At 39.6% G+C, this 25423-nt stretch overlaps 1 protein-coding gene across 4 annotated transcripts in view; it reads right to left on the reverse strand.

Moving 5' to 3' along the window:
• Nucleotides 1-21955: 21955 nt before the first annotated feature.
• The window catches only part of CRYL1 (crystallin lambda 1), a 245028-nt gene continuing 241560 nt past the window's right edge, over nt 21956-25423 (reverse strand). For all 4 annotated transcript variants that reach the window (XM_089685783.1, XM_089685785.1, XM_089685781.1 and 1 more), the window contains exon 9: nt 21956-24488. In XM_089685783.1, the coding sequence (XP_089541909.1) occupies nt 24378-24488 (111 nt within the window). In that variant the 3' untranslated portion in view covers nt 21956-24377. The remainder of the gene's footprint in view (nt 24489-25423) is intronic.

Consider the following 25423-nt stretch of genomic DNA (forward strand, 5'->3'; position numbering starts at 1 on the left):
TGAAACTATTGCAAATGTTCCTTAGAAATCAAATAGCAGTGATTACAGAAATTTTAACAAGTTCCATCAGTCATGCTAAAGAGTGTGGATGGACAAATCTCCCCTGTATTCTAACAGTCAAGGCAGGTTGGTGTTCAGCCAACAATTTTCCACCCAGCTCCTTTGTTTTTAAATCAAAGGATGTCAGGTAGGAGTGTGCCCACAGAGACACCAGGTAAGCAAATTTTGTCCATTTAATTAGGAACTGGCCAAAATTTGTTCAGAGCAGGACCAGCTTTAGATTCCCATAAAGTGAAATACACCTTTTGATGGTCCTTTTTGTTGTGTCTATTGAGTTGTTATCATAGACAACTATAGTGCATTAAACAACTCCCCCCCACCATCCTTTATTTACAAGGGGACAGACTGGCAGAAGACTCAGCTTTAAAATGAAACTCAACAAAATCCAATGCCTCTTCTATTTGAAGACAATTGCACTCCAGAATAGCTGATTAAAAAAGCATTGTTCTTGTTAAGGCCATCATGCAGTGAAAAGTAAAGCTAGTTATCAAGTAACTCATAGGAGTGATAATGGCTCCTTTCCACAATAGAACTTCATTAAATGCATACAGGAAACCCTTGAAATTGGGTTTAAAATATTTTAATGTGTTGACACTGAAATCTAATGCATTAGGTAAACAAGGTCAGAAGTTGATCTCACAGAATGTAAAAGGTTTTAAATATTCTGTGTATTTAATTAGTTCCTGAAACACAATAGAAGTCCACAGAAAACACAACTGAGCACAATAACAATGGAGGTGTCAAAGGTAAGTGAGATTGGATAGTAAAGTGACAAGTTGGTCTTGTGTCATGACTTTCTTTAATAGACACTTCCTAATTAATTGTCAAATGTCATCACAGTGGGATGTCACTTGTGTTGTAAAGATAATTATGAATACAGTCCTTCACCTTTAGCTGAAAACTAGACAGCATCTGTTAGTAGGAGACCATTCTCTTAGGCATGTGGACCTCCTAATCTACAAATAAACGATCTGTACAAATATGGTGGTGACTTAATCTTACCATTTCAAATATGCAGATACATCTCAGATAAATACATTTTTATAAGTCATCATATGAGGATGATATACCTGCCCCACTGCTCTATATACATCCAGATATTTGGCACTCTAAAAATATAGATTGCACAAATAATGTCAATTTACTGACATCTAAAATTGTGGTGTTGACATGATAATCAGAATTTATATGGACATTTTGGGAGTCCATTTCATATTGATTCGATTGTGCAGATAATCTTGGCAGGTTCAGGACCTAAGAAGCACCACACTTGTTTAGTGTGCAAGGCAATGGATCCATATAAATAAAATCTATCTTGTAAACACAGATGATCATAGTGGTTCGGCCCAATTATAGGTTTGATGATTCATTTGAAGAGGACATAAGAGAAGTTTTATGATGACAAGAAGTGGGAGAAGGTGAAAATAAGGCTAATGCCAGGGCCCTGAACTCATCAGAGTCCATTAATATAAATCAGGGCAGCCATTTGTTTCTGAAAGCTTTGAATGTGTCATGGTATTATCTATACAGTGCCTTGAAAAAGTATTCATACCCCTTGAAATGTTCCACATTTTGTCATGTTACAACAAAAAACATAAAAGCATTTTATTGGGATTTTATGTGATAGACCAACACAAAGTGGCACATAATTGTGAAGTGGAAGAAAAATGATAAATAGTTTTCAAAACTGTTTACAAATAAATATCTGAAAAGTGTGGTGTGCATTTGTATTTAGCCCCGAGTCAATACTCTGTAGAACCACCTTTCACTGCAATTACAGCTGCAAGTCTTTTTGGGGATGTCTCTACCAGTTTTGCACATCTAAAGAGTGAAATTTTTGTCCATTCTTCTTTGCAAAATAGCTCAAGCTCTGTCAGATTGGATGGAGAGCATCTGTGAACAGCAATTTCAAGTCTTGCCACAGATTATCAGTTGGATTTAGGTCTGGACTTTGACTGGGCCATTCTACCACATAAATATGCTTTGATCTAAATCATTCCATTGTAGCTCTGCCTCAGATTACCCTGTATTTGGCTCCATCCATCCTACCATCAACTCTGACCAGCTTCTCTGTCCCTGCTGAAGAAAAGCATCCCCACAACATGATGCTACCACCACGTTTCATGGTGGGGATGTGGTGTTCAGGGTGATGTCCAGTGCTAGTTTACCGCCACACATAGCATTTTGCTTTTAGGCCAAAAAGGACAATTTTGGTCTCATCTGAACAGAGCACCTTCTTCCACATGTTTGGTGTGTCCCCCACATGGCTTCTCACAAACTGCAAATGGGACTTCTTTCTTTCAACATTGGCTTTCATCTTGCCACTCTTCCATAAAGGCCAGATTTGTGGAGTGCATGACTAATAGTTGTCCTGTGGACAGATTCTCCCACCTGAGCTGTGGATCTCTGCAGCTCCTCCAGAGCCATGAGCCTTACCATGAGCATTTTGGCTGCTTCTCTGATTAACCTCTTGCCGACCGCGCATAGCCGAATGACGGCTTCACCGCGGCCGGCCAGTTCTGAGTGGACGTCATATGACGTCCTCCCAGAACGCGCTCTCCTGCGCGCCCCCGGCGATCTCCGTGATCGCTGTGTCCTACGGACACAGCTGATCAAGTGATGTGGTGAAAGGCCGATCCCACCGGCCTTTTACCACGTGATCAGCGGTGTCCAATGACACGCTGATCACAGGGAAATGCAAGTGCCGGTTCTCGGCTGCACTTTCCTCACGCTGTCAGATCGTGAGGAAAGTACTGCCGAGAACCGGCAGTTGTCAGAGCGGGGATCGGCACCGATCATCAGGGCACTGATGATCAGTGCCCTGATGGTCGGTGCCCAGCAGTGACACCCGCAAGTTCCGCCCAGCAGTGCGCCCACTAGCCCCGCCCACCCATTCCCAGCAGTGCCCCCACCTGTGCCCAGCAGTGCCCCCACCTGTGCCCAGCAGTGCACCCACCTGTGCCCAGCAGTGCACCCACCTGTGCCACTCTGCAGTGCCACCTACCTGTGCCCAGAAGTGCCACCTACATGTGCCCAGAAGTGCCACCCACCTGTGCCCACCCACCTGTGCCCACCAGTGCCGCCCACCAGTGCCGCCCAGCAGTGCCACCCACCAGTGCAGCCCAGCAGTGCCACCCACCAGTGCAGCCCAGCAGTGCTGCCAGTCAGTGCCCAGGGGTTGTGCCAGTCAGTGCCGCCAGTCAGTGCCCAGAAGTGATGCCAGTCAGTGCCGTCTATCAGTACCCATCATCAGTGTCACCTATCAGTGCCGCCTATCAGTGCTGCATATCAGTGCCGCCTATCCGTGACCCCTAATTAGTGCTGTCTATCAGTGCCGCCTATCCGTGCCACCTCATTAGTACTGCCTATCAGTGCCCTTTAGTGCTGCCTATCAGTGCCCATCAGTGCCGCCTCATCAACGCAAATCAGTGAAGGAGAAAAAATACCTGTTTGAAAAATTTTATAAAAGAAACAAATAAACTTTTTTTTTTTCAAATTTTTGCACCTTTTTTAATTTATAGCGCAAAAAGTAAAGCGCCCAGTGGCGATTAAATACCACCAAAAGAAAGCTCTATTTGTGAGAAAAAAATGATCAAAATTTCATATGGGTACAATGTTGCATGACCGCGCAATTGTCAATCAAAGTGCGGCAGCGCTGAAAGCTGAAAATTGGCCTGGTAAGGAAGGGGGTATAAGTGCCTGGTAGGCAAGTGGTTAATACTCTTTCCAGGCCTGTCAGTTTAGGTGGACAGCCATGGCTTGGTAGGTTTGTGCTATACTCTTTCCATTTTTGGATGATGGATTGAACAGTGCTCCGTGAGATGTTCAAAGCCTGTGATATTTTTTAGAACCCAAGTCTGCTTTAAACTTCCCCACATTATCCCAGATCTGTCTGATGTGTTCACTAATGTTCTCTAGCAAACCTCTGAGGGCTTCACAGAACACCTGTAGTTATACTGAGATTAAATTACACACAGGTGGACTATATTTACTAATTAGGTGACTTCTGCAGGCAATTGGTTCCAATAGATTATTAGTAAAGGGACTGAATACAAATGCATGCCACACTTTTCAGATATTTATTTGTAAACAATTTTGAAAACCATTTATCATTTTCCTTCCACTTCACAATTATGTGCCACTTTGTGTTGGTCTATCACATAAAATCCCAATAAAAGACATTTACATTTTTGGTTGTAACATGACAAAATGTGGAACATTTCAAGGGGTATGAATACTTTTTCAAGGAACTGTAAGTTCTTCCATTCTCATCAATTGACAAAGGGAAGAGTACAGGAGAACAAATTTTACTTTGAAAAAGACACCCACCAATCGGTGTCCATTCATGTTAGTGCTGTAAGAGTAATGGTGTCCCTTCTTTCATCTCTTTTACTTCTTCTGGTGGTTATTAATATACATTTAATACTAGATGGGTGTGAATATGTGCATTTAAAGTTTGTTACGTGCGTCCCAAAACTATAATATTACAATGTGTTCTTATCACAGAATACATAATAACACAAGACTACTGCTGTTACAGGAAATGGGACATTTTACATTTTTCTTAGGTATTGCCACAATAATATTTTCATTTTAGAAAGACAGAAAGCATGTTAAGTGTATGGTGAACTTAAATCAAACATGATTTGCATGCAGCTTTGCCCAGTAACTCAAAGGCACAACGCTGAAATCTGGGACACTCTGACCGACAGTAAATGTTGACAGTCATAGGCCAGCTTTCCTTCCTAACACTTGTTTCAGTGATGGGCCTCAGGTATGGAGTTGCAGAAGGGGGTAAACCAAATGGTGCTAGAACAATTCTACCAAAGCCGGCCATAGATGGTTCGAATCTCGTCCGGCTCAGCAAGGACCAGCCAAGATTTGAACCATCTATGGAAAGGCTGATTTTACCCAATTCGATTGTTGTACAACTTGGATGCAACCAGACTGTCAGATGTTTTATGCGATTATTGCCAGCAGCTATAGCTGTCAGCAATAATCATTGCTGGCAGAACACAATAGCTGCACGGTAGGGATTCCCCCATCAATATTGACTGTGTTGATGGGGGAATTGAGCAGTTTTCTTTCCTGTAACCCATGGTTGCAGGAAAGAAAGTTGCATCATCTATGGCCAGCTTTAGGGCCATAAAGGCTGGCCAGGGACATGTTTTTCATAACAGCCAGGTCAGTATACTTCTGTGGTCTATGTAGAATGTTTAAAGGCACACACCTGATCTGGTCAATGAGTGCATTTGAGTTATATTTTCAGTTTAGTAACGTGTTTCACCGCACTAGTTGTGTGCTTCCCTTTGTTCTGTTCCCCTATTTTTTGAAACGTATGCATCCCCATGTGCATGATCACAGGCATTGCTACAGATCAACTCTTTTTTTTCAATATCATTCTGTCTACATGGTATATGTGTCAGATTGTGCTAACTGAATACAGAAAAAGCAAATACAATTACATTTAAAAGAGAACTCATTTCTAAGCAAAAGTGTTTCTATAATTTCTAATGATAGTTCCATTTAGATCTCTTCACAATCTTGTTTTAGCTTCTTAAGCTAAACTCCAGACAAAAAGCTAAACACAAGTGAAATACATGAAAGTTGTTTTATCTGTCTAATGATATGTATTTCTTTTTATCTAGTTTTTAATTTTACACATCTCTGCCAGAAAACAAAGCCTTGTCTGGTAGGGAAATGGACCTGATTTTTCTCTGCTGCAGTAAGGCAAAATTTACAGGACAGACTTGTTACTTAGGCAGGCCATAGATCATGGTTTTTGTTGTATTCTGACGGCGGAATACAATAGCTCCATGGGAGGATTTACCCCATCTACACCAAATGTGTTGATAGGGAATCAAATTATTTTTTTTGCTCAACCTGCTGGTTGAACCAAAACAAAAATGATTTGATTCCCCCATCAACACATTTAGTGTTGATGGGGGAAACACTCCCGTGAAGCTATCGTATTCTGCCATCAGAATACGATGATCACTGTTGCTGGCAACACTGATTGGGCAAAAAAACTAACAGGCTTGTGAGATAGAAGTCGATCAAGAGATCAACTTCTGTACAACCAGCCTACCCACAGAGGGATCAAAATTCAGAACTGCAGAACTGGCCAAATTTATATCTATGTGAATCGATCGAGTGTGTGAATGCAAAGTGAGAGGAGCAGCAGCAGAATGATAGCTCATCTTTCTGTCACTCCCCTCTCTCCTGCTATCAGAATGCTTCCGGTTAGCACATTCAGCATAGCGGACTGGTTTTTTGTTATTCTTTTCATTCTTGCAATGATGCATTGAAAAGTCCAGCCATAGAGGAGTCAAAAACCAAACAAAATTAATGTCGATCGACAAATCGTTTGTTTTTTGCATCATTAGTGTGGCAGCATGCCATTTTTCTTTTAGAAAAACTAAACAAATGATGGCACAATTGTATTAGCTTTTTTAGTTTTTTGATCAACAGAACGTTTGGTTTTCGACTCATCTATGGCAAGCTTTAGTTCTGCTTTTCACTTCGTGTTTGTTCAGGCATTTTCCAAAGGCAGCATCTCTTCCCTGGTTTGGAATTCTGTCTGAGATTACATATTTATTTAATTCCTATTGCTTGTGGTGATTACACTGTTCAACAGGTAGAAAGTTTTGGGCATAAAATTAGCTAATCTTACATAATTTTCGGGTGCTGAAAACGAAAATGACCCTAAAAAATGTTGATTGGCTCTAGTTTCCATGATATATTCACCCATCTAATGACGTAAGCCATTCAAAATTATGATGCAACTTCAGCTGCATATTGCGCAATTGATACTGGTGACCAATAGAAAATTGCATGTATACTGAGATGATGCAATATTAGCCTTTAATTGCATCACTTCACTGCATAAAAGCTGCAGTATCTGTAGCTGATTGTAGTTGGACAGCGTCTTTACATTTCGTTTTCTGCTTATATAGGCTACTCAGTAATGCCTCGAACTTGTGTGAATAAAGCAGATAATTTCTGCTATATCTGCCGTGAAATAACTTATCTCACAAAAAAGGAGGATAACAGGAATGATTAAGAAAGCCTACAACTTGTATTTTGGCTGCAAGATAGGAGACCAGGACAAGAGCTGGGCACCACATATATGCTGCAATTCTTGTGGGACGGCACTGGAGCAACGGTTGAATGGAAAAAAGGCATCTATGCCTTTCGCTGTGCCAATGATTTGGAGAGAGCCAACAGATCATGTTAGTAATTGTTACTTTTGTATGGTGCCTCCAATTGTAAAAGGGCTAAATAAGAAGAAAAAGTTATCTGTGCACTATCCAAATATTCCATCGGCAATACGTCCAGTTCCTCATGGAGAGGGGCTACCAATTCCTAAAGCACCAGAATCCTTCGTGGTTGAGTCAAGTGAGGAAGAACCTGAAGCGTGTAGTCACGTGCAGTTGTAAGAGATAGCCCTTTCCTCGAATACAAGAGAAAAGCCAAGAGAAGCAAAACCGACACAAACTGAAGACAAAACTAGTGAGAATCCTAAGTATTAAAATGATTCAACTTAGCTTATGGCTATAATTTTTCTTGGTAATCCTATGCAATATATTATGCCATTTAGGCTTTGTTATGTAGTCAATATCACTTGGTTTATATTTGTGGAAAGACATCTATCTATATAATTATTGTGCATTATGTAGTCATTACGCCTATAGTAGAAAAACTAGAGCCAATTGACAAATTTCATTGTTATATTTGAACTCAGAATGTGAAATTCATTAAGAAATGGATCCTTTTGTTTCCAAAACTGGCAAAAAATAAAAATTTGTTGAACAGTGTTATTGCAAGAGGAGACTGAGGAACAGTTTCCTCTTACATGCAGCAGACTGATGACATCATCTCAGCTTAGGCAAAGGCACTAGACTGGAAGTCATGGACGGCTTACTAATTATTAAAGGTAAAGGCTTGAATGTACTTGTCAATCCCCAGGCTGTTTGCTGCAAGCTCTGGAGGGCACTACAACACCTCCACTTTGTCTCAGAAGCCTTTTTCTCCCCCTAGGGCTTTCCCAGGCTGATTTATGAAGCCTCTCAGCCTATGGTGAGGGACTTCATAGCTGGAATAGGGCCTTCTTTCACATGGGAATGGGCAGTGTAAGGTCACTTATATTTACAACAGCGGCTATGTGAGACTACATGCAGAGATCCTTCCCATATACCTGCACAACAGTGGAATTCTACTTTGCAAATATGTACCATTGGAGCATGTATCATTTGACGTTTTCAGACTTCTGAGTGAGAGTTAATGGTACATTGTCAAGAGAGAGCCTATTGGGGTTTAGTGGAGTCCTGGATAATGCAGTATGGGAATTTTACTGACCCCTGGCTTGTGGGGTTCATCTGTCTCATAAGATATTACCTGTATTATGTGTTCCTGAAGGAAGTGGGGGAGATTTACTAAAATTGGAACACTCAGAATCTGGTGCAGCTGTGCATGGAAGCCAATCAACTTCTAACTTCAGCTTGTTCAATTAAGCTTTTGCAATAAAACCCAGAAGCGGATTGGTTTCTATGCAAATCCTGCACCTGATTTTGCACTCTCCAGTTTTAGTAAACCCGCAATGTGTTGCACCTTATATAAATGCGGTTTGTAATGTGCATTTGACCTCTGTTGATTTGAGGTCTCTTTTTTTTTGTTGAGTTGCTAAAGATTTTTTCTGATGAAGGTCACATGTTTACACTGAGGAAGTCTCATTTTAAGAGCGCAGTTCTAAATTATTTATATTTTTGGACTTTATACATGTCTCACTACACGTTGCTGATATAAACATTGCTTATATTACACTATTGTTTATGTTAATTTCATTTTATTGTACAAGGAGTCTTCAAAAATTTTCCACACTTTTATACATATACATACACTATATTGCCAAAAGTATTGGGACACCTGCCTTTACATGCACATGAACTTTAATGACATCCCAGTATTAGTCTGTAAGGTTCAATATTGCGTTGGCCCACCGTTTGCAGCTATAACAGCTTCAACTCTTCTGGGAAGGCTGTCCACAAGGTTTAGGAGTGTGTCTATGGGAATGTTTGACCATTATTTCAGAAGCGCATTTGTGAGATCAGGCACTGATGTCAGGCAAGAAGACCTGGCTCGCAGTCTACACTCTAATTCATCCCAAAGGTGTTCTATCAGGTTGAGGTCAGGATTCTGCGCAGGCCAGTCAAGTTCCTCCACCCCAAACTAACTCATCCATGTCTTTATGGACCTTGCATTGTGCACAGTCATGTTGGAACTGGAAGGGGCCATCCTGAAACTGTTCCAACAAAGTTGGGAGCATGAACTTGTCCAAAATGTCTTGGTATGCTGATGCCTTAATAGTTCCCTTCACTGGAACTAAGGGGCCAAGCCCAACCCCTGAAAAACAACCCAACACCATAATCCCCCCTCCTCCTAACTTTACACGTGGCACAATGCAGTCAAGCAAGTATCATTCCCCTGGCAACGGCCAAACCCAGACATGTCCAACGGATTGCCAGGCAGGGAAGCATGATTCGTCACCCCAGAGAACACGTTTCTGCTGCTCTACAGTCCAGTGGTGGCGTGCTTTACATCACTGCATCTGACACTTTGCATTGCACTTGGTGATGTAAGGCTTGGATGCAGCTGCCCAGCCATGGAAACCCAATCCATGAAGCAATGTGTAATTGTGCTAATCTGAAGGCCATACAAAGTTTGGAGATCTTTAGCTATTGACTGCAGACAGTTGGCGACTACTGACTTACTTCAATAGCCATATAGAAATAGCCGTTTTATTGAATCATAAAAATGGCAGTGCAAAAGTGTAAAATTCTACATAACAACATTGTTACATATCAAACCCACAAGGGTTCTATGTTACCCTTAAAGAAAGGGAATCTGATTGCTAGTTAAGAGAATCTGACTGGTGGGGAAAATGTGGAGTACTGGTGGAGGGTATTATGGCTGCAGGGAAGAAAAGTATTCCCTAGTGGATAAATGTGGCTATACAGGTACAGGGTGTTTTGTTAGTGGAGTTTAAAAAAAAAAAAAAAAAAAATTTGTGGGCAAAGAGGGAGATGTGGCAACCACACAGTGGTCAAACTAGGACAATTGGCTGTGCATCCACTTCATCCCCATACACATACATGGGTCACCCACTTGCAGCACCTGGCAGCTCATGCTGCATAAACATACAGCCTATTCATGGTCCACAGGCCTCAGTGCCATTTAAATAAGGTCTAAGACATGAGCCAAGTTATCTAGCTAAGCAGAGTTCTACCATAAATCTTCTGTCACATATTGTTCTTGTACATTATGCTGTTGTGAATAAGGGTATTAGCAATTTTACTGTTTCATGTTTTATTGTGGGAGTTAAGCTGTCATTATGGGCAAAGAAATGTATTGTGGTTGATGAACTGTAAATGTATTGTTGATGTTTGTCGGACTATGCTTGCCTAGTTAAATAGTTTCAATGGTTTTAAGTGATGTACTACATACATCACTACTTTATGTCCATGTAATTTAACATTTCAATTTTTATTTACAGGACAGCAGTCATCTTGTTTAACTCAAGAACATACTTACCTGGGGAAACTGAGGTACTTTTTAGTTTTTGCCATTAGAATTGTACTCTAGAATTTCTCCTGAGATAAAAGATACTGTATATAAGAGATATAGGTAGGGGTTCACTAGAGAATCAAATTGAATTTTATGTAATATACAAATGTGATCATTACTACAGGAATAAAATTACACACATTTCCAACAGGTATTTCATTTTGTCTTCAGACTTCATGTTGTCTTTAACCAGTTACCAACCGCCGGCAGTACATATACTGTAGGTTACAGCTACAGGCTAAGTGACGTACCTGTCAATCACTCCAAAGGGCACAATGTATTGCCAGGGGATCGTATAATTGCTGTTACAGTGATCATCACTTTAACAGCAAGTCAAAGTGTCAAAAAAAAAAAAAAAAAAACCCTGATTATTATCCCAGAGTATCGCAGTTTCTGTTTTTTGTTAAACTATCAAAATGTCTCATGTTTTGCACTAGTCCTTGATTTACATAGGCTGCTTGTGATGCCTGGTGGAGTGAGGGGTTTCGGGTGGGCTCTGCCTGGGCTAAGGGCCAAGCCCACCCCCATCTCAAGTGTTATGGGGAATGATTCCCAGCATTTCTCCTCTCTCTCATTTCCTACTCAGTTGATCATGGCTAGACTATCTATTATGTCCTAGAATATCTGCTTTTAAGAAGTCCCTTATTTTTCAATTTCTCCGCAAATATTCCCCTCAGGTATGTATTCTTCAGGAGACTTATCTCTTGGGGTCTCGTATACTGGGCCTCAAGAGGGCCTGGGTAGGCTCCCACTACCATGCCACCTACTCTAGAGGGTTGAGTGTTTTGGTGCAGGGGTCACGTCCGTTTCAGCTCCTGGATACCAAAATTGACCAGGGAGGTCGTTACTTGATACTATACCTGTCTATTGTCTATGTACTGTATTATATGTGTTGGTGGGCCTGTATCTACCGCTCCCTGCAGATGCAACCTCATTGTATACTATTATGTAGATTGTACTCCAATACAGGGCGGATCATGTATTACTGTTGGGTGAATTTGCTGGCTTTAGAAACCACAGCTTGGCATTGCATGCCATTAAGCTTATGATCTACCAGAACTCCCAGATCCTTCTCCACCTTCCTGGTACTTATTCTGGTACAGGGCCGGATGCAGCTGCGATCCCTCTTTGCTTGCCTTTACGGCTGCATGGGAATATTACTGTACCTTTACATAAGTTTACCCTTTGCTCTTATACTATATTGAAATGGACCACTTGTGTGTGGCTCTGGTTGCATCACCTATCTTTGTTTCAATCTTTTCAAATGTCTATGTACTATTACTATTGTAAATTTGAATAAAATCTATTTTTTTCATTGCATTTTTTTCATTTTATTTATTATTTTTAACATATTGTCACCAGTCAGTATCCCTGATCACCACCACACCAGTCAAATGGAAATTATGTCCTGCGCTGGTGACATGTTAAACAAAAAAAAAAAAACTTAAAAAAAAAAAAGTTGTGAAAAAAAATAAGATTTAATTTCTTAATTTTCCAAAAAACCTTGACAAAAAGTTACAACTATCCACTTTCCAAAAATGGGTCATCTGGGGGTGTGGGAGAATTTGTACTGTCCTCACATTTTAAGGGCCTCAAGAAATGAGATTTCCTCTCAGTACATCAGATTTGATCAACTTTTAAATATATATACTAGTGGTCTCCAAACTGCGACCCTTTGCTTGCCTTTATCCGGCCCTTGTGACACTATTTTTCCTACTGACCCCAATAATGGGGCACTCTTCCTCCCACTGACACCAACGATGGGCACTATCCAGCCCATTGACTCTAATGATGGGGCACTATTCCTGCCATTGACACCAATGATGAGGCACTATTGCACTGACACCAATGATGGGGCATTATTCCTCCCACTAAAGATGGGGCATTGTTTACTCCTACTGATATCAGGATATTTTCTATTCCCACTGGCCACAGTCCGGCCCACCCTAAAGTCTGAAGGACAGTAAACTGGCCACTTGCTTATAAAGTTTGGGGTCCCCTGATATATACCATAGTTTGTAGACACTATAACTTTCACACAAACCAATTAATATACACTTATTGGTTTTTTTTTTTTACCAAAGACAGAAAGTAGAATAAATGTTGGCCTCAATTTATGAAGAAATTAGATTTTTTGATTGGATATGTTTTATAACAGAAAGTAGAAAATATTGGGTTTTTTTTTCAAAATCTTTTTTCTGTTTATATAATAAAAAAAATAAAAATCCAGTGGTGATCAAATGCCACCAAAAAAAGATTTATTTGTGTGAAAAAAAATCATATAAATATTTCATTTGCTGCACAGTGCCAAAAAGCAAAAAACGGCCACTTGGTCATGAATGGTGTAAAATCTTCCAGAGTCAAGTCAAACGGTTAACAACCTACGCAAAGAGGATGGATGTTGTCTTTGGTTACAAGTTGCATTGTGTAAGATAGCCTTTAGAAACTGTAGAGTCTCTAATGTTCTTCATCAGTTAAATAACAGGATCATAAAAACAAAACATTCACATGTAATGAACAGGTATGGCCATCTACTATGAACAAAAATAATTAAAACTATAACTTAAAATATTAGATCCGGCTTCCCACATATGTGTTGTAGTTACATGCATTACTTTGACTGTCACCCCAAAACACTATAAGAACATGCCTGTTTTGTAGAGAACCCCAAAAATGCACCACTCTCTATCAGAAAAAATTATGCAAGTGTGATTTAAGGTCTGTTACAATGCTTGTGCAGACCATTCAAATAATTGGCCTGTCTTAACTCAACACATGTAATCATGTGATCCAATGCACCCTGATGCACAGCATTGGGATACACAGGTGTTTAGGGACCAACACACTTTGATAAGATTATTTACATTGAGCTGAACCTTTTTACACGTCTATCTTATGTACAGTATATAAACCCCTAAGAAAAATCTGTGATGGAACAAACATATATGCAAGATTATTTCAATTTAAATGGAAGACTGATCATATAACATACAGTATCTGTGATTACATATTTCCCCCAACCTGGCAGATTTGTATACCATTAAAGCAGATCTTCATTCACAAAACTGACTTTTCTTCCCTGCAACTCCTCTCACCTCTTTTTCTCTTTGCATTATAAAAAAAAAAAAAAAATGTTACTCTTGCCCACTCCCCTATCTCCATACTTTACTAGGCGAGAACATGACATGTCCTGCTCCTGCAGTCTCCTGAGATATTCCCATGACATATCCCAGCAGTCTTCAAGAGAAGGAACACACACACTGACAGTCTTTCAGCCCTGGTTCACACTGATGTAGTGCAGAATTTGCACAGGTTTCTGTGCGATTTCCAAACTGCATAATAAATTGCACCCCGTTCATGTGAACCACTGCAGGTGTGTATTTTAAGTTAACAATAACCAAAATCGGTTTGCAAAACATGCTGGTAGGTTAATTGGATCATATCTAAATTGTCCCTAGTATGTGTATGTATGAATGTAAGTTAGGGACCTTAGATTGTACACCCCCCCCCCCCTTTGAGGGTTAGGGACAGATGTGAATATACAATATATCTGTAACGCGCTGTATAAATTGACGGCGCTATACAAGTACCTGAAATAAATAATAAAACACAGTGCAATGTGCAGAATAGGATCCCATGGGTGTGAACACCATACAAACTATATACTGCTCAGATTGCACCGCACAGAAATGTGGTGCGGTTCTGGTTCAAATCACATGCGATGTGCCACAGTGTGAACCAGGGCTAAGGGTCAGTTCACACCATAGAAATGCAGTCTAGATGCGTTTCTGTACACGCATTTTGGACGTGTTTTTGATGAGTTCTGGTGTGTTTTTGATTCATTTTTTCCCGTCTTTCTTCAACTTAAACAAGGCCATGTGCATTTCGGTGCATTTTGGTGGGTTTTTGATGCATTTTACTGCATTCCAGTACAGTTCAGTGCAGAAACAATGCAGCAGGTTCTATTTTTTCTTCTGGAACGCACTGGAACAGACCGCACTGGTGTGAACTATGCCATTGGAAACCATGTAACCTACTATCAATGTGTTTTTGATGCAGAAAAAAAAATGCACTGGGCTACATGTGATGTGAACTGGCCCTTAGGGGAAAGACCTACACAGGAAGAGGAAAGTAAATATTACTCTGACTAAAGAAACCAAAACTAAGTGATTTTACCTCACCCACAAACTAAGCTTGGTTAGCACTATTCAGGTGGTGGAGTTGCCCTCTGATTAGACCCCTTGGGGTTAGTTTCTAAAATTCACGCAAAGTTAACTTGTCTACAATTTAACTTACCTCTGAAATTGCCCTCCTCTCTGCATTTCCTGGTATTCTTTCTCCAGTTCAAAAATATTTGGAGGTACAGTATACAAGAAGTTACGACTTTCTGAATGGATCAGCTGGTGTTTTTCTGTACTTGCAAAGTTTTTAAAGAGACAGATAATGGGGAAATGTGTATGTACCGCAGAGAAGGACTGAATATATATATTTTTGCCCATATATACTATAGGTTTGCAGGTCTTTCTTTAACTTGCCTTGCTTTACACGTCTCCCAGCACTTCTCTACCTCCCAAAAATTGTTCTGAGGCAATAGCTTTTCACAACCCAGTGCTTCATTTTAGAAGCAGGAAGTATCAAACGCCCTTTATGTTTCCCATATTACTACATTAACAGTCATTGTTAAGTTGGTTGGCATGACTGGCTGACAGTGTGCAGTATACTACCTCAGTAGAATGCACATTTTCAGCTCTGTTACAGAAATTATTTATGCTAAATATACAGTGCTCCACATAAATGAGTACACCCCTTTTGAAAAGGAAGACTGTAATCAATATCTCAATGAATACAAAAACAATTTTCAAAATTTTTAAAAAACTGAGTTTTATAGAACATTTGTTTAGCTCATTACATGAAAGGTTAATAATATAACTTGGATGACAACATCTTCAGTTTTACTCAAATTAGTTGCTGCAAAAATGAATATACCCCACAACAAAAACTACTCCATCTAGTATTTCGTATGACCTCCATGATTTGTAAGGGCAGTACCAAGTCTTCTAGGCATGGAATGAACAAGTTGACGACATATTGCAACATCTATCTTTTTCCATTCTTCAAGAATGACCTCTTTAAGAGCCTGGATACTGGATGGAGAGTGATGCTCAACTTGTCTCTTCAGAATTCCCCATAGGTGTTCGATTGGGTTCAGATCAGGAGACATACTTGAATCACTTTCACTCTGTTCTTCAGAAATTCAACAGTGGCCTTAGATGTGCGTTTTGGATCATTGTCATGTTGGAAAAGTGCACGACGACAAATGTAGAGCAGTACATTTGTGAATTCATTATACCATCAATGAAATGCAGCTCCCCGACAGCAGCAGCACTCATGCAGTCCCACAGAAGGACACTGCCACCATGATGTTTCTTTGTCGGCACCATGCATTTTTCTTTGGACTCCTCACCTTTGCGGCACCATACTGTTTTGAATACATCAGTTCCAAAAACATTTACCTTGGTCTCATCACTTCAGAGTAGAGTCCCAGTAGTCTTTTTTCAGCATGGGCCCTGGCAAATTCTATATGGGTTTTTTCGTGCATGGGCTGTGGAGAGGTTTCCTTCGTGGACGACACCCATGCTTGTCACGGGAAACAATCACCCCAGTTTGGCTTTCTACTTTTGTAGTTAACATGTATGGCAATTTTCTTCAACCCTTCTCATCAGAAGACGCTCCTGTCGAGGTGTTAACTTTCATGGAGGGCCTAGACATCTCTGTGAGATGGTTGCAGTTCCATCTTTGTTAAATTTTTGTATCACTTTTGCTATAGTATTCTGACTGATAAGTAAAGCTTTGCTGATCTTCTTGTAGCCTTCACCTTTCTTGTGTAAATAAATGATTTTCTTTCTCGGGCCTTGTGACATTTCTCTTTTATGTGGTACCATTGCTGACAGCATGACATGGGAAGAGGTTTTTCTTTGTTAAGTAACGCTCTTTTATAATCAACTGTCTGCTGGACACCTGTTTAATGAATAATTAGACTCACCTGTAGTTGAATTCTTGTTAATTAGGATTTTATCATCTAAAATTTAGCTTTTCTTCTAAGACTTTCATTGGGGTGTATTCATTTTTGCAGCATGGTCTTGAATGAGTTGGTTAGGAAAAATACTAATCTTGTTTGCAATCAATGGCTCGCATTTGTGGGAGTATTTTGTAGTATAGTGCCCATAGAGAATGTTGATTCTGAAAGTAAAGGTTTTCTGACAAATCTGTTGGGGTGTACTCATTTATGCTGAGCACTGTATATATATATATATATATATATATATATATATATACACACACACACATACATACATACACATATACATACATACTTTAAACATTTTTTATTGATTTTTGAAAACTAAAGAAAGTTGTAATAATTAGGACAAACATTTTAAATTTGGGAATTTCTGTATTTCTGAAATAGATTTCACTCCAAAATTGAAAAAAATAAAAGTAAATGTAAATCTAAACCAGGCTTTAAATTAGTGTGTTTTGCTGGGAAAATATGATGTAAAATTGTGCAGAATGGTTTGGGAAGAACCTGGTAGCCTAAAATATGATGGGGCTAAAAATAGCCTGAACTTCTTCCTTTAAGAAATTCTACTACTGCCATCCAAGAAACAGGTGCTCAGACAACAGCAAAAGCAGATACAGTCTGCTTTGGTCCCTTTCTCCCAGAATAATTTTGGCAATCCAAATGGCTAAAATAACACTAAAGCACAGGACACCAAATTCATAAAATTTAGTTTAAGTCCATGAACAACTATACTGACAAGCTATCTGATAGTTATTTTTCATGTTTCAATATATGTGTAGCACTACCCTTGCTTGTATTTTTGCCCAGGTCTCCCCTATCTTTGCCCCGCAGTCAGGCACAAGGTATTTTTGACAGTCAGGTGCACACACACTTTCGCTCATTGACTTCAATGACAAGTCTGGTGGATGCTGTTTTTGTATTTTTATTGTAGAACTAGGGATAGGGATGGGGAATTTAGTAGGATACCCCAGAATTAGAACTATTCACAACTGAGAACATCTAACTGATCTCTAGTTGAGCTTTAGGTGAAGTCCTTGCAGGAGCAGGTAAAAAGACTTCTTCTTTAGTAATAGAAACAAGTAGTTTAGGAGTGAGCAAAGCCCCTTTAACAGTAGTAGTAGTAGTAGTAGTAGCAGGGCAAAGCCCCTCAGGTACATGCCAGTTACAGCAGATTGTGGCAGTACAAAAGTAGCAGAAACTGAGCAAAGTCCAATGCAGTAGTTGGACAAGATCTTCAGAACACTAGCCAGTGTTCCCTTTTTCTCAGACCTACGCTATCAAGCACCAGAAGGGAAGCAAAGCACACAGAGTCCCCAAGATTTCCCAGTGTCTGTACTCACAATGCCCAAGGACAGAATGGAAGCCTCCTTCCAAGCAACACCCTCCAGTGGTACCAGACAGATCTTTGGCACACAGCTCTCCTCAGTCAGTGTACTGAAGAACCAGGGTCTCTCTTTCTCTCCCACTTCAAGCCCTCAGGTCACCCACCTGAGGCGGCATGTCAGCAGATGCCAGGCGAGGCAAGCCTGCCTCCAGAACATAAATACTGCTCCCAGCATGCAATGGGGCCAGTTAGTCTGTTCCCACCCAGTGTCCGTGTCGGAATGCCCACCGTATAATCGCAGTCCCGCCATAAGTCGCTGATTGCCGCCATTACTAGTATAAAAATAAATAAAGATTGCAGTATATATACACCACCATTTGTAGAGGCTATAACTTTTGCGCAAAACAATATACACTTATTGGGATTATTTTTTGTCAAAGACATACAGAATACATTTTGGCCTAAAATTAAAAAATAAAAAAAAAATTTTTTAAGTTTTTATTGGATGTTTTACAGCAAAAAGTAAAAAATATTGGGTATTTTTTGTAATTTGTCTTTTTTCATTTATAGCACAAAAAAAAAACAAAAGAGTGATGATCAAATACCACAAAAAGAAAGCTATATTTTGTGAATAAAATGATATAAATTTCATTTGAGTACAGTATTGCATGCGCATACAATTTTCAGTTAAAGTAGTGCAGTGCCGTATAGCCTGGTCATGAAGGGGGGTACATTTTCCGGAGGGCAAGTGGTTACAAATCCATTTAACCAACATTCAGCAAATATTTCCCGTGTTTGTGAGCAGCATTTTTGCCTCTTGTTATATGGATATATACCTCAAACTCTAACTGGTATTTAGAAGATGAAGACACCTGCAACTATAAGGTTTACTATCCTAACAGCCTGCACACTGTAACTGCCATGATCAACATCCTTAGCCATGGTGAAAGTCAACTGTGTTGTTTAAATTGCAGTTGTAGATTTTGACTGAAGGATCATATAAATGTAGCTAAATTCACACATAATAAATAAATAAATAAATAAATAAATAAATGCCCCAACCAATACTTGTACAGCTTTAAGAGCCAACTAATTTCATACACAATTCCTGGCAAGCAAGGCTTTTAAGAAGTCGTATTCAAGGAACAAAAAAAAAAAAAAAAAGTTTGGACTGTGATGAGTGAAGAAATTTGTGTCCTTTAAACCTGGAGATATTGGATGTTTAAATTTTTAAAACAGTACACAGACAAAAAAGGGGGAGTAAAAGTGGTTTCTCGTGTAAATAAGGGCAATTTAAACACCTAGCATGCTACAGCAGAATGCAGATTAACCCAGTTGGTTGATTTTTTCCTCACAGTTGGTCCATAGGAAATCATAAGGGATGTATGCATTTTTCATGCACTCCCATTGACCTATGGGGTCAAAAATGTATGCTGTATCATAAAAAGCACATGTACTTTTTCTCAAGATGCACAGAAAAGAAATGCACACATGTGAAAAAGCCCCACATAAAATACGGGTAATCTGCAGTTTTACAAACATCGGCAGGACATTGCACATGTGGGAACGGAACAAAAATGTGAAAGCAGATTTTTTGCTACAAGAGCTGCAAAAAATTAATTTCCAGATGTAGATTTATCTGTGCGTAAAAGCTGGCAGCTTCCATCTGATTACCATGGCTGAACAAGGTAGAATATTTGTTTAGCTGTAACTTGTTTTGAGGTACAAGATGTATATCACCATTCTAGTACAACATTGACTGAAGGATTATATTTCTGTGAATTGTATTCTAGTGTAAACAAAATATTGTTTGGCCAAAGAGTGTTCCTGTAAAAGTGTCTACGTACAATGATGAAATCGCTTGAAAACAGATTATTGTTGTCCAAAAGGTACTGGGCATTTTTTTTTCCCAGGAAAAAAAAGAAAACTCCCCAAAAAGAGTGGCATTGAGGGGGAGATTTACTAAAACGGGTGCAGCTGTGAATGGAAGCCAATCAACTTCTAACTTGAGCTTGTTCGATTTAGCTTTGTCAATAAAGCCTGGAAGCTAATTGGTTTCTATGTAGAGCTGCACCAGATTTTGCATCATGCAGTTTTAGTACTGTAAATAACCCCCTAAGTGTCTTAGGTCTACATATAAACACAGGGGTGACAAGTCTCTAATGTTAGGCCATTTTGAAGGCTAGGGCCAAAACCTTGAAGGAAAAGGACAGTCAAAACTCGTCTGACTGTACTTCTGTGGATCACAGGAGTACAGTTCATTCTGTACTCCTGTGACCCGTTTTCAGCCAACATTGTGCTGCTAAAATCCGCAGTCGGCTGATGTCACTCAGCCAGTCCAGGCTGGGGATAAATCCCAACTTTAAAGTCTGTATCCACCAGATCCATGGACCGGCAGCTGACTCAGCCTCTCAGTGATCGACTGAGAGCATGAGCCAGCCCCCCTCGCCCCCTCTACAGCTCAGCACTTCAATGAGTGCTGGGGGGCAGAGCAGAGATCTGGAGACTGACAGTCCTGGCTCTCTGCTCAGAGTGGAGCAAGAGAACTGAGCAATCAGTGGTGTCTGATCGAAAAGCATCAGATCGATGTTGCATCCACCTAGGTAATCCGGTCAATTACATGCTGCTGCTGCTCATGTTTATTTTACATAAAGCTGATAAAATATAAGCAAGCAGGTGCATATACTCCCAAGAAAGTAAAATGTTCATTTGCAGTTTGGACCATTTTTTGATATCTGATCCATGTGCTATGTCTATGGCTAATTTTTAAGGAAACTTCTCACGATTCATTCATACTCATTATTATTAATAGTTTATGTGGTTCCCATATTAACTACATTTATAACAAACAGTAAAATCCAGAACAGACACAAAGAAAGTATAATAAATAAGGTTCTGATACACATGAATGTTTGGTCCACTACTGGACATAATTCTTTTTCTAAGGCCACTCTGACACTTATCCTCCCTGCTGCCCTGCCTGCCAACGAAATCTGTCTAGGACCTCACTGTTGCTTCACCATATGGTTAGTGCCTAAGCTTTCTAGTCATTTGCTCTAGACGTACTGAGGAAGAATGGGAAACTTTCTCCTTCATTTTTTTTCTGCCACCAGCCTTGACATGTCTATTGTGGGTATAGAATCTAATTACTTTCAAATATGATACAGCCTGTGTTAATGAACTTTGAAATTCTGTTGATGGCATCAGTCTGAGATGTTTTTGAGATCATTAATCAACAGGTGCAGCTGCAAATGACCTCCTTCTAACCTGCAATTGACCTGCTTCAAGCAGGTTTTACAACCCTAAAATCCATGCAATGCGAACAAAAGCCCTTCGACACAGACCCCAAGACAAGTGACTATGGTAGGAAGGGGACAGCATAAGACAGATGCCTGGATAGAGTCATTGTAATCAATGGGTCCTATAACGTGGTCAAGGCACCAAACAATGGACAGTGCACTTCAATGCATATAACAGAGACAAGGTTGCACATTTAAATCAAAACCTACACTGTGTGTACATACATGTCAAGTTATCACGTAGGTAAACCCAAAAATAAAAATTTATTGCAGCTTACCAGTTCTTGGATGTGGTGCTTGCAACAGTTTTTTCCAAGATTCTGCCAGTAACACGTTTCCACCGATAGGATGTCAATGCTTTCTCCAATGAAGAAAAAAAGGGGTGCTAGAACTTTGGTGTGAGTTCATATAAAGTAGTGAGAGGACAAAAACATTCATAGAGCTCATTGACTCAGGTTAAGCTGCTCACAAAATGACAGGGCTACCCTCCTGTGGGTACCCAGCAGGTTACCAGAAAAAAATATGCACCAATGGAAGAAGCACCAGACGAAATGATAAAAGAGTCCATACAGTATATTGATTTATTGGTTTACACAAAAAAAAAAAAAAATAACAGTCAATGCTTTTGGGGGGTAAATTGAAATGCTAACTAACTCTTCTGTATCCGAACAACAGAAGCCAGTCAGTACTACAGAACCCTACCCCCTTCTATTCTGAACAACAGAGTGTCTTGGGTCTGTAATCCTCAGCAGAGAACAATGTAATCGATAACTTCCTATGCTCTTTTCCTCTGCTGATTTAGCAGCACAAGAAATGTCTAGCAAACAGATATGTAACATGTTCCCAAAGGTGAACTTATTCTTTAAAAACATATGTCCCACATCTTCTCCCCACTGTCACAATTTGGAAAGAGTGCAGCAATGTGGGGCTCCACCCACACGGCCATGTCATTAATTTACAGAATTCTGTGAATGAATGCCTACAAGTACTGTCAGCCTTTTGGTGGACTGTGAAGGTGCTGGTGAGAACTCTCATAGCCAATTGAGCTTTCTATACTGAAGTAACTGCCTGCTCATATTGGAGGTATGGGCAGACAGCTACACTAACCATCTTCAAGAGCATGTCATTGCCTCTGCGATCTGCTGATCCCTAGTGCAATACTTTACTGACTTCTAATAAAAAAAATAGTAAATGCACATTTTTTACCTGCACCAAACGTGTTCAAGAGCCTGTCACTGTCTCTGCGATCTGCTGATCCCGAGTGCAATGCTGTACTGACTCCTAAGCAAAAAATAATAAATGCACATTTTTTTACCTGAAATGTGCATTTATTATTTTTTTTTTAAGAGGTGAACTTATCCTTTAACTTGTGAAATAGATATAACAAAATGCTTCCAAGGTTTATTTGAAGTGAAATTCCAGGGAAAATTCCAAACTAAATGTTTATTTTTCACTAGGGTACCTTTAAATGCTGTTTTACGTACCCTATCCATGGCTTCTTTCCATAGAACTGGCTGCCAAAGCTGCTTCTAATCAGTGCTCCAACACCATTCTAACCTCATTGTGTACAATGCAGGATCAGCAGTCTTGCATTGTAGGTGAAGAAGCTGAGGGCACACCCAAAACCTGTAGTGTCCACAGGTAAAAAAAAAAAAGAAAAAAAGAAAAAAAGATAGCTGGTGGGAGAGCAAGGGAAAGGAAAATAAATGGTTTTATTTTAATGTTACCCCAGAAAAACAAGCATTTAACCCTTGCAGTGTGGGGGAAACCACTGCAAGGGCGGTTTTAATTTTTCCCAGAGTTCAGCATTAACAGACCAAAGGGAACAAAAAAAGAGAGGTTTGTTGTTAAGGTTCAAATACATTTTAAAGAAGCATATGGTTTAAGAGGATAGGAATGTATTTCATTAGAAAAGAATTGCTAGATTAACCTACCCTAATACTATACCAATAAGCAATTTTACTGCTGATTGCATCTATTTCTAGCCCAACCTAAAACAAAAGTTTTTTTTAGTTTTAGATAGAATGGGGAAGGGATGGAAACAGTTAGGTTTTTATTGCCATTTGTGTTCCTTGTGAGAATTTTCCCTCACTAACTGTCAGAACAGGAAGTGCTGGGTAATTTTCCCAGTAGGAAGACAGACCTTTCTCAATAAATAGGGAAACCTTATATTCTCTGTTATGTTATTATTCTTGTCTCTGTCTTCCTTTTCTATTGTGTCACAGGGACAGAAAATGTTGTGGTGTTGTGAATTCTTCCCATTGAGGTTTTGACAAAGCACTTTTGTAGTGTGAAAAGCGTTAACCTTTCTGTCTCCCGTCTGCCATCTGTGATGCCTTTTATATATTTTGCCACAATAAAGTCGATTTTAGCAATTTATGTTTGGGTGTGCAGCCATCCAAATTTTTTTCTGTGGAAATGCTATAGCTACACCTGGGTTAGTACCCCACACAATCCAATTTCCAGCTGACCCACCTTGGAGCAGAGAGAGTGTGTGATACAGGGACAGAAAGTGTTGTGGTGTTGTGAATTCTTCCCAATGGGGGTTATGGCCAAACTTAACAGATGTACTGTATTTGCTCCTCCCAGCTCTAATCAAAAGTAGAAATAAGTTGGGCTTTAAAGTTAGAATGAACTGATCTTACTTTAAAATCCGTGTCATCCTATGTACTAAGCTACCAGCTGAGAGCCTTGATTAGTTGTGTAGGACATTGACAGCACAGTGCTGCACAACCTTGGTATTCCCATGAAGAAATTTTGATTAGAAAAACAAAAATCAATTCATAATGAATTCTTCATATCAAAAATTTACTATTTTCATAATGATTAAATGAAGGCACTGAAAAATGCAGGCTCTTCTCTTTGCCCATGTGTTCAGTGCACAGTACACTGCAAAACTCTGGCAAATGCACTGTAGGCTGATGCCAACAAGCTAGTATTAGCATGAAGTTCACCGAATGACACTCTGAATCTGAGGTAAATATTTTATTCATTTTTTAATTTCTTTCTTCAGCTTAGCCAGGTGACTCAGACATGCATCTCTCCATTCCCTCCGTGCCTTCAGCTGATCACTTTTATCAGGTTGGTCGTCCCACAACGCCTGCAAACAGACAAAAATTGTTTGAATCATCCCTTGTTAAACCACAGTTTCAGATGGATATGATCCAAGCTATTATCTACAAATCATGATGTACAAGTGCTGTTTGTGTTACAACACATCCCAAAAGCATGATGCAAGACAAAGGTCAGTGAAGCTACTATTCCCTTACAACATATCACTCAAAACATATAAGCTGGAGACCGCCATTTTGTTTGCTGACACAATACCTATTCAAAAGAAGCCTATGTTATTCTTGTTAATTTAATTACAAATCAGTAATACTTTATTCCTAAAGTTAGGCACTTAAAGGGCACCTGTCCTTATTTATCCCTCCCAACCATTCCACAGTATACTTGGCACTCTCTGGTGTTTTTCTCACAATGTCTGTGCACATCAGCACCACAGCCCCCAGACCAACCCATTACTTCTGGGCATGATGCACACATTCACCCCCCTCCCCCCGCCTTCCTACAATGCAGCTCTCAGTGCCTCAATGGCCAATCACAGAGTATTTTAACCTAGCACAAGTGCACAAAAAAAAAAAAAAATGTAAAATCATTTACAAATAAAGCCTAGTAAATAAAGCCTATTTTGTTCACTAAGATGCTCTCCTGAAGTACCTTTGGCACCCAACGTAAAATGTAGACAGCTGAACAGAGAAAAGATGCACAATGATTTCCTGGGGCTGTTCTATACTCAAACTGTGTACCATAAATCATCTGTGTTGCAAATTATAAACAAATTAGGCAATAGAAGGAATGAAAGTGTCTTTTTTTAAACTAAAATTGAATTACAAGATAGCATGTTACAACCTCTTTACTTCTTTAAAAGGATGTACCCATACAATAATCATATCTGTTACATAAGTATCATGGATAATAATCCATGTTAATGGATTATTGCATTATTCAAGAAAGCACTAAATCTGGGTATAC

The sequence above is a fragment of the Staurois parvus genome, unplaced genomic scaffold (assembly GCF_062004578.1).
Source record: "Staurois parvus isolate SC_StPar_1 unplaced genomic scaffold, SC_StPar_1.0 ptg000387l, whole genome shotgun sequence".
NCBI lineage: Eukaryota > Metazoa > Chordata > Amphibia > Anura > Ranidae > Staurois > Staurois parvus.